The sequence below is a fragment of the Pteropus alecto genome, unplaced genomic scaffold, assembly GCF_000325575.1.
Source record: "Pteropus alecto unplaced genomic scaffold, ASM32557v1 scaffold115, whole genome shotgun sequence".
Lineage (NCBI taxonomy): Eukaryota > Metazoa > Chordata > Mammalia > Chiroptera > Pteropodidae > Pteropus > Pteropus alecto.
The window spans coordinates 4,461,650-4,470,906 of record NW_006436814.1 but is presented as its reverse complement, the minus strand read 5'-3'; the positions used below and the strand labels follow the sequence as shown (position 1 = coordinate 4,470,906).

Below are 9,257 nucleotides of genomic sequence, written 5' to 3'. Positions count from 1 at the left end.
CCCCTCCTTGCCTGCCTGTTGAACATCCACCACGTTTACCGGGCTTGGGCTTGTGCTATCACCATTCGCATCCCCTCTACCTACAGGAGTTCCACTGACCCGACATAAATAATAGAAGGTTTTCGGTTGCATTCTTGTGTGTATGTCTCTCTCCTCCTTTACGAGGCTGTGGGTGTGACAGCTGGACCCTGTCTTCTGCATTCCTGTATCTCCAGTTTATCATCAAGCCGCTCGATTTTTGTTGAAAGAACCTGGGCTTTACCATTGCAGTCCAGTCCAGCCCAGCGGGCAGCGGGACACATGCTCCTCCATTCCTCCAGGGGGCGCTGTGGCAACCGCCAACTCTCCCTGCTCGACTTCTCTGCGCCAGCTCCCAGAGCCACTCGCTCGGGGCTCCGCCCCCTCTCTGGCAACATCCTTCCTCCCTATTGGGTAAGGCCGGTCCTGGCCGCCCAATGAAACGAGGCATTGGTGCGAGGAGGCGCCACCATCTTTGGGCTCCTGGCCCCTACAGCGGTTAGTGGCGGCGGGAGCTGAGGAAGTAGGTGGGCCGGGTCGCGCCGCCTCCGGTGCCGGCCGTCCCTCCGTCTACCTTTCCGCCGCGGGCTCACCATGCCGCAGTATCAGACCTGGGAGGAGTTCAGTCGCGCGGCCGAGAAGCTCTACCTCGCCGACCCTATGAAGGTAAATTGCTGGCGGGGCCGATGCCTCTGTCCCCAACTCCAGGTCAGAGGGTCTTCCCTACCGTCGGCTTGGCCTGCGGAGCTGCTTCTGCATCCTGGGAGGCGCTGGGAGTGTGCAGAGACTGACACCAGCAAGTCATATTTTTACTCCCTGATTAACGGCCCGATAAGGCTCTGAAATGGGCACAAGTCCGGGTCATTTCGGGGTCCTAAGGTTTACGGTCGGCCTTCCCCCGTCCCCAATCCCTGAGCTTCCTTTAGGGCTTTGGTTCGTTTACGTGTCTCTAAGGGCAGGGCTCCTCCCCCTGCAGCTGTGGCTTCCAGTCCTTTAGTTGTCTTGCTGCCCCTTTCCTGTTCCGCTGGCGGGTCAGGGTACCTCGTATAAAACAAACTATTTTTTTCTGCCACTGCTGAGACATTCTTGAAAAACCCCAATATGGAGTTCCTTTTCTACACCCCTTAGAATAGTAGGTCTCAATCTGTTGGAGGTCAGCGCCCTTTTGAGAATGTGAAGGTGCTTACACCCTTTCCTCAGAAAAATGCCCTTAAACATTAAGGTTTACAAACAGTTTTACGGGGCTTGTGGATTCATTCATGACCCTAACAAAAATTATAAGTGGATGCCAGAGGTTAGCTCCTTATTAAAAAGCTAGGATTTGTCGTATATAAGGGTTGTTTGTAGCACTTCCTTGTTACTGCTAGCTTTTTAGACTTGATTAAGTATCAAGAAGCCGTAAGACATTCTGTTTCATTTTTTACAATAAAATAATACAATAAGTAGTGAGGTAGAATTAAATGTTTTTCAAATTGAATACTTTATGACACGATTTCTGGCTCTTCCATTTAGATGATTTTCTTTGTTCATAGGGCCATTTGTTTCTTCATTCAAGCAATGTGCCATGAGAATAATACAGGATTTTTGCCTAGAAGTACCCACGGTGTAAACTAAAAATATTTGAAAAGATAGTAAGAATATACAAGTTCACATCAAGAGTAATCACTTTAAGAATGTGTCGGTGGTAAGGAAAATGAAAACGGTAGTTATGGAGCATTGCTGTGAACAGAACATGTCTAGATAGGCCGGAGAGGGACAACTTCAATCCTTTGCCCAATCAGAAAATGCCAGTGGTCTAGAAACTTCTGCATCCTCATGATAGCCTTCCGGTTTTTGAATGGTGTTTTCGATAGGGAGGTGAGAGGGGATGAGTGGGGAAAGGGAGCTTGACAGTTTTATTGAGTGCCATCTATGTAACAGACAGTTTACATATATTTGTGTAATATATGTGAACAGTTAAGACAACCCCTTGAGGTAGGTGAATAAACAATCTTAGATACATTAAATGATGTGCCCAGTCTAAGAAATTAAGCTAAAGTTTGAACCCGGGTCTCGAAACCCCAAGTCCATGCTGTTTCTCCCAGTTCACAGTGCCAGGACTAAAAAGAAAAGTTTTGTCAGAACTCTCTGGAATCTGTTTTGCAGAATTCTGTCTTCTCTCCCCACCACATTGAACCTGTTGACGATACCTATCACCTTAACCGTTCACCCTTGCATCACTCTAATTGAAGATGGTATTACTGCCAGACCATGTAATAACATATTAGTTGTTCTGTCTGCCTTTTTAATCCCTCCTTCACTCTCACAGCACAGCTGCCTAAAACACAAAAATTGAATTCTCTTAGTTTCCTACCTAAAAAACTGGTTCATCTTTGATTGCTAGAAAAAGTCCAGATTTCCATCCCACAGTCTGACTCTCTTCAGTCTTTCTGTCTTTGTCTCCCACCATATCCACTGTCCTCAGCTCTAGTCTCATGAAGCTACAGAATTCATCGAATCTTCATTCAGACTGGTGCTTTAGCCTTCCTGCTACTTTCTTCCCTAAAAGAAAAAAAAGACATTTTCACAGCCACCTCCACGAAGCCACTGTACACTTCTCCTCCCCGCAGTGCAAATGATTGGTTTTCTTTTTTTAGCATTTTACTTTTATATGCCTGTAAAGAACTTAATTCATGTTCTTTTCTGCTTTGGGTTATTTTTGGTTGGTGGAATTCAAAGTTCCTAAGAGAGCAAGAACCTTGATTTCTTTTCCTCTCTTCAGGGCATCTGACATGGTAATTTAGGTGTCCCCTAATTTACACAGTTCACCCTCATAATACTTGAGACCCTCTAACTCTCATTTCTCTTAATAAAGCCAGTGAGTATTCTTTTAACTAAGAGTTAAAATTTTACATAGTCGTCATGCTTAGTATATTTTAAAGTTTCAGTTTCTTTTTATTTCTGGAGAACTGAAGTTTTTAAAATATAAAAGTGAATTTCCTAGCTCAATAAATATCATCAGTTAGGTAGTCTAAAAGTAATTAACCTGTATCTACTTAAATGCTTGGTGAGTTCCCTTCCATCCCTCACCAAGACTCGTCCCTTAGGGTGGGGGCCTTTTTGGGGTAGGGGAGGGAGGAGGTCTACTTAACTATAGAATACCAGACATAGGAGTTTTCTAGATTTGGGATGGTTGTTGATGGAGACTTCTTTTCAAGACAGAATTCTGCCTTTCTGTAATAATGCATCATGTTGCACCATCACGATAGAGACCTGATTTTGCTGAGTACTTTAGTCTCAGCCCACCTCCTGAGAGCCGTGGGAAAGGGGAAGTGTGCGCTGCGATTTCCTGAGGAATAGATTTGGACTTAACTAGCCATCTCTTTTTTTTTACCCTTTCTTTTCCTATCACTCCCCTGTGGCTAGGTGTGTTGGTATTGTAGGGGAGGAAAAACTTTTCCTCTTACATTTAATTGCTGAGGCCCTGCAAATTAAACTGACAAAAGATAGATTAACAAGAGGAAAAGATATTACATATGCATTGCAGTTCACAAAGAAATATAAGGAGACAGAATTTGGAGCCTATATACTATCTTAACAAAGAGTGATAACAGGTAGAGAAGAGGCTGGACAAAGGAAAAAAGGGTTTGGGGCTTCTAAAGGTGGGTAAGTTGTGAGAGGGTGACTAGGACACATGATAAATAAGTTTAGTACAATTTGTTATGTAGATAAGAACGCTTCTTCATAACAATTGAACATTTATGTCATGTTACGAAGGTTAATTTATGCCCTGCTTTTAGTCTGAAAGGGCAGAGAGCTGATTACCTTCAGCTCAAAACAGTCCTTATGCCAAAGTGGCTTATTTTGGTGTGGCATGCTGTGATTCTATTCAGTATATATTCTTACTGTCAAATGCCAAAACACCTTAAGAGTCTCACAGTCCTGAATATGGATGCGTTTGGGAAATTTAAGACTTTAAAAAAATAATAAATTGTAGCAATAGGAATGCAATGGAGTAAAATGCTGTTTTCTACCTCATTTCAGTAATAAGTTTACAATAAAGATGCCTTTAATCTTGGCTGTTAATTCTAAAAGAATCCATTTTAGCCCACTTGAAGATTAAATTATTTATGAGAAATACCTTCTGATTTTACTGTCGCTAAATATGTATTTTTGTTTCAGGCACGTGTGGTTCTCAAATATAGGCATTCTGATGGGAGTTTGTGTATTAAAGTAACAGATGATTTAGTTGTAAGTATACATTTTTTATTTGTTGCATACTTTCAGATTTGTTTTGAGTTAATCATTTGAAATTATTTACATAGATTTACGTAGATCACCCATTAGGATGCTCAGTTTGCATTTCATTCCAAAGTCAAGACCGCATTCTAGAAGCTACTTTTATAGGCTCTTGGGGAAATAATTTAACTTGCTTCTTTAAGACAGTATGTCACGTGTAGTTTAATAATTGTTCTCTTCAGACCTTAAGCAAGAGGAATGAGAGAGCAAATCTGGCTGTAAGGGGTAAAGGTTTCTTTATAGGCACGGGAGAGGTAAAGGATGGCATGCGAATACAGGATTTAGGCTTCATAGGTATCTCTCTCCTTCCCTGGCCGCTCGCTCTTGTCACTTCCTCACATCCCGTTCACTCCTTACCCTGCCGCCGGCTGCCTTCTTCCTGCAGTGCTCCGCTGAAACCGCTCTCAGCGAGAGCCAACAGCCCCTTAATTTTCAAACCCAGCGGTCTGATCAGTTCTTACCTCACTTGACCTTCTTGCTGCTTTTGATGCAGAAAACCTTTGCTCTTGAAATTCTTTCGGCATCTATGGCTCCATGTTGTCTTCTTTCTCTGTTTCTGTTTCATTCTTTTCTAATTATTTGACTGAAGTGCCCCCGTAAATATTGGCTTCCCCAGGATTCTGTCCTCAGTTGTCTTTTCATCCTACTTCTGGAGTAATCCATCCAGTCATTAAGTCCAAACACCGCCTGTATCTATGTCTATTTTCACAGTTGTACATTTAGCTCGTATTGTTCTTCTGACCCCCTGACCAGCGCTAAACTGAGTGTCTTGACCTCACTGCTCATCCGCCTGTGTAGGATGGAATCATCGTGCCACATGGGCTGCTTCTCTTATTTTATAGCTTCAGTTGCTCTTCATGTTTGCAGATCATGTTTGGTCCCTTTTTCTCATTCTCATGTCCACTCTTCCTTCATTTGAAAACTTGTATTTTGATCGTCTGATACGTTCTGTACACTTTCCTAAGCATTTGGGGATTATTGATTAAGCTCCTTCATCTCATTTCCTGTCATGAATGATCTGTCTTCGCTGCTACTCTCAGGTTTAAAATCTCATCATCACTTGCCTGGTGTACCATTAGAAAAGTCTCCTAACTGTGTCCCCGATTCCAGTTCATTCTTCAGTCGTCCTATACTTATGCTGGACTGATTTCTAAGATGCGAATTTGTTTGTTACTGCCCCACTTAAAACCCTTTCGAGGCTCCTCATCACTCATAAGGTAAACTCCATCCTCACATCCTCTCTAATCTCTGTCTTTTCTGTATCGCTTCCGAGCACCTTTAGTGTGCCGTGCTGGCTTAGGCCTTGGCCTTGAACAGTCTGTTTCCACCTCTGCAGTATCGAATCCCACCCCTCCCCACTGTGACAAGACAGCTGCTGACCTTGCAAACCCAGCTCGAGGGGGTTCTGCTTCATCTCTGGCTTTGTGTTTCAGCTGTTCTGTGCTGCATCACAGTTGTTTTATCCCGCTTGTCTTTTCAGTAGATGGTGAGCTTTAAGACAATAGAAAGATCGGTGACAATCTTACTTGTACTTGCAGTGATGAACATAGGATCTTGACCCAGAGGGTACTTAGTAATTATTATTTTAATAGGTTATTTTAAAAATTTCATAGCAACTTTAAAAATTACTTTTTGTCTTTGGTCATATATATGTGTTAAGGGTTCCATTGTGAGGTTTGCATGAAGTCATATCTTTTAATGATTACCGTGTCTTTCAAGAACCGACTAGATTTGTTTGGTAAAGTAACTGAAAATGTGAAAAAGGAAGAGTAAATTGAGGTGTAGTGTGCTAGACCTTGAGTCAGGAGATTGGAATCCTGGTTTAGCCATTTTACCAGTGTTTCGGCCTTGGAAAAGTTCTGGCCAAACATTCAGCTTTCTGGGCCTCAATTTCATGTCTGTAAAGCGCCATAGTGATAGTCTGCTTACCTACCTAATTGGTTTATTGTAGAAAGTAAATAAAATATTTGAAAGTGCCTAGCATTAGTGCTTGCCAGTTAGTGGACTCAGTATATACTTGAATCTTTAGCATTCACGTTGATAAAAATTTTACAGAGTGAATAGGTATACCTGCTGAAGAGAAACCAGTGTGTCCTGTTTTAGAAATAGGAAAAAGTGCAGAATGGGTTTTAATACAAAAGGCTTTATCTCCAAATGATGACTTTTGGCCCCCAGCAATAGTTAAACAGAATTAAGGATCTGTGTTAGCCAATATTGGAGAAAATTTTAACATTGATGATTCCTGTAACGAGATCTACATATGAAAAGTACTTTTTGTTTCCTTTCTTAAAACTGTTCCTAATAGAAGAGACCAAATATGTAGTCAGAGCCATCCTCCTGAATAGTAAATATATGAATTAACTATGACAGTAAAAATCTGTTTCCTAATGACTCTTTTAAAGAAGTTTGTATGCTTTCCTCACTAATTCATTTTTAATATCTAATAATTCCTTCAGAAAACTCCATTTTAAGACCTCATTATTTTCATGTGGCTTTGACTTTTATAATCCCATTTATGTGTCCCTTTTTCTAATCTCATAATATTGTCTTCTATAGACCTAAAATCTTTTTCTGTCATACTGTAATGAGGTGTATAGCCTCCCAGAGCACATATACTAAAATTGAAAATGGTGGTGGTTAAGGTCTCTTTATAAGATTGTTACACAAATATGTGTAATATGTGGATCAGAAAAATTTTCAGAAGATTTAAAGAACGTGATGAGGTTCAACTCTAAATTTCTTAAATTGATGAATATTATTTCGAGATCATATGTTCAGATTGTTTAAAACTCATATACTTTTAGAATGGGCTAAAGAAAAATAGACCTGTATTGCAAAATGGGGAAAAGAGCTGCCAGCTTATATTTGATATTTTTGAAGATTGTAGAACAAATGGCTTAATGACCATCTATAAATAACCATATCTTAAGTATCCTTCTAACAAAAGATACTTAAGATCTGCTTATTTATAGATGGTCATAAAAAATGCTTCTAATGAAGCATTTAACTTACAGCAAGGAAGAATTTGGTTTGGTTTAAAAATTATAAATACCTTCAGAAAATCAAGATTGGACAGATTTATCTGTTAATTTGGGTGGTCACCAGCCATAAGCAAAGGACTCTAGATTTTTTGACTGTCATCGTCTCCCTCCTTCACAAATAGAGAAAGGGATCCTAAGATTTCTGTGCTTTTCTCAGTATAACTAACTCATTACCAGATCTCAGGGAGGAAATAACCTTCCAAGTCTTGAGTTCTCATTAGACCATAGTAGGGATTCAGTGTGACTTAACTGGTCAGTTTTGAGAGGCTTCTGATAGAGTTCATTGAGGTTTTTTTAACCCATTTTAAAAATGCTATACTTAAGGAATGTAATTGATGGGGGCTTGGAAACGGTATAATTTTCTTAATATGTCAGGTAGAATAGAGGGGGAAAAAATAGAGCAAAAATAGTGGTAGCCAAGACTCAACTTTTTACCCAATCATACATTTGCTACATTGTCAATGACCTAGTTTTACGTAGTTAATGTGTACTTTTAAAATTTCTGACAGTGTTTGGTGTATAGAACAGACCAAGCTCAAGATGTAAAGAAGATTGAGAAATTCCACAGTCAACTAATGCGACTTATGGTAGCCAAGGAATCCCGCAGTGTTGCCATGGAAACAGACTGAATGGTTTGAAATGAAGACTGTTTGACATGTTCTTAGGAGTAAACATCTTTTGAATTTGAGGAAGTGTTGGGACAGAAAATACTTTATGTAACTAAGTGGGCTATTCAGAAGCCAAAAGATCATTTTTTTGTACATTGTTTTTTTAATGTTTCCTTTAGAGAGCTGGGAATAGAAATGATTTCGATTAGAAAGCCTTTATTTATTTTTGGAAATTGAACAAGAACTGCATCTATCTTGGGAACTTTTTGCGGATTATTTAATGCTGGGCAAAATATATAGCTATTTCTTTTGGTAAATTCGTATTGGTAATTTGAAAATGAGATGTCAAGAAAAGTCTATTCTTTAAATTTAGTTTATCCATCTTTAAAAGAAAATTAAACTCAACCATTTTACCGAATCGATAGACTTCTTTTGGAGCATAAAATTTGTATTGTTGATGACTAACAAATATAAACTATGGTAACTAGAATTAACTGCATAGCAGTATACCTAACAATATACAGTAGTATAGTCTAGATTGTATCTGAAAATAATTATGAAAACAAGTATGCTTTACCTTAAACTTTCAAAACTTAATCTATATTTTTGAGTATAAGAGTTTTATAATATTAATAGTTTGTTGAGCAGACTTACTTTGAATCTAGTTTTCAGTGCTCAAAACAACTGCAGTTCCTTTAAATGCATGAACAGAATATTCAGCGATGGACTGAAACCAGCATGTTACAGAAGTATTTGCCACACATTTCCCATCTGTAGTTTCTAAGAAGGGCTAAGGATTATGTAAATTGTTAAATTTTTGCAAAGCTCTTTGACACCCCTCCCCATTTCTCTACTTATCCAGCGGGTTAGCTTGACTGTCACACTTGTTATGTTTTCCATTAAACCAGAAGTATGATATTTAGTATTATCTATTTGTAACCTTAATTTTACCACCTAAATGTAATGTTCACTTGTCGATTCCTACATTAAAATATTTTTGGTATGGAACTTTCCATATTCCATTTTAATATGGAAAGTTCCATTAGCCATACAAATTTTGACATGTTTCAGAGAGGTCAATAAATAAAATATTATGTGGCTATATATTATTTCTCTCAAAGTTTTTAACTTCTCAAGAATCACTGATTTCTTAACTGGGATGTGCTGTATTCATGTCTAAAATGAGCTTAATGATACTGTAAATTTTGTTTTATTTTTTTGGTACTTTTATTACATGACTTTCTGTGAGCTGTATGTTAATGGCAAGGTTCTGTTCTTGGTTAAGAAAAGTAGCATCAAATAGTGTGGGACG

General features: G+C 39.2%; 1 protein-coding gene across 1 annotated transcript; it reads left to right on the top strand.

The window, feature by feature from the left end:
• Nucleotides 1-476: 476 nt before the first annotated feature.
• Nucleotides 477-9,054, top strand: SRP9 (signal recognition particle 9). The gene is made up of 3 exons (XM_006914277.3): nucleotides 477-684; nucleotides 4,180-4,248; nucleotides 7,847-9,054. The coding sequence occupies exons 1-3, from the start codon at nucleotides 613-615 to the stop codon at nucleotides 7,964-7,966; spliced, it is 261 nt and encodes an 86-aa protein (XP_006914339.1). The 5' UTR covers nucleotides 477-612; the 3' UTR covers nucleotides 7,967-9,054.
• Nucleotides 9,055-9,257: the final 203 nt, after the last annotated feature.